Source organism: Penaeus monodon, chromosome 29, assembly GCF_015228065.2.
Source record: "Penaeus monodon isolate SGIC_2016 chromosome 29, NSTDA_Pmon_1, whole genome shotgun sequence".
Taxonomy (NCBI): domain Eukaryota; kingdom Metazoa; phylum Arthropoda; class Malacostraca; order Decapoda; family Penaeidae; genus Penaeus; species Penaeus monodon.
The window spans coordinates 1,487,344-1,487,789 of NC_051414.1; the positions used below are offsets into that span (position 1 = coordinate 1,487,344).

The 446-nt window shown below is 49.8% G+C and overlaps 1 protein-coding gene across 1 annotated transcript in view; it reads left to right on the forward strand.

Moving 5' to 3' along the window:
• LOC119591890 (metalloreductase STEAP4-like) overlaps positions 1–446 on the forward strand; it is a 46,860-nt gene that overhangs the window by 14,188 nt on the left and 32,226 nt on the right. Inside the window, exon 3 of the mRNA XM_037940636.1 lies at positions 319–431. Coding sequence (XP_037796564.1) covers positions 319–431 — 113 coding nt within the window. The remainder of the gene's footprint in view (positions 1–318; positions 432–446) is intronic.

Here is a 446-nt window from a genome sequence, read left to right on the forward strand (position 1 = left end):
GTTCCCGAAAGTTGATTCTTGTGGTTTTGTTTTTCCTTGAGTTGCCAGCGTACATCATGACCCTGGTTGCTAAAATTGTCGACCGATTTTGTGACTAATTTTTGCGTCAAAAATAGCTTATAAGACAGTTATTAGTTTGTTATTAGCATTTAGTACATCTTATGTAACTTACGTGTTTCTGCCTATTTCCAATCTTTCGGTAGACTTATTCTGCACTGGCTGATGTTGCCTCTGTCATTGAGGCCCGAAATTGCTTTGTCTTAAATCTTCCATTGCACGGTTTATACTCACGGGCGCTGCCGTCCTCACGCCCCTCAGGTGATAGCCGTGCTGGGCTCCGGCGACTACGGGCGCGCCATCTCCCGCCGGCTGGTCAACTCGGGCTACGCCGTCCTCATGGGCTCCAGGGACCCCAGCAGGAGCCAGGTCAAGTAAGTGGCGCCCCC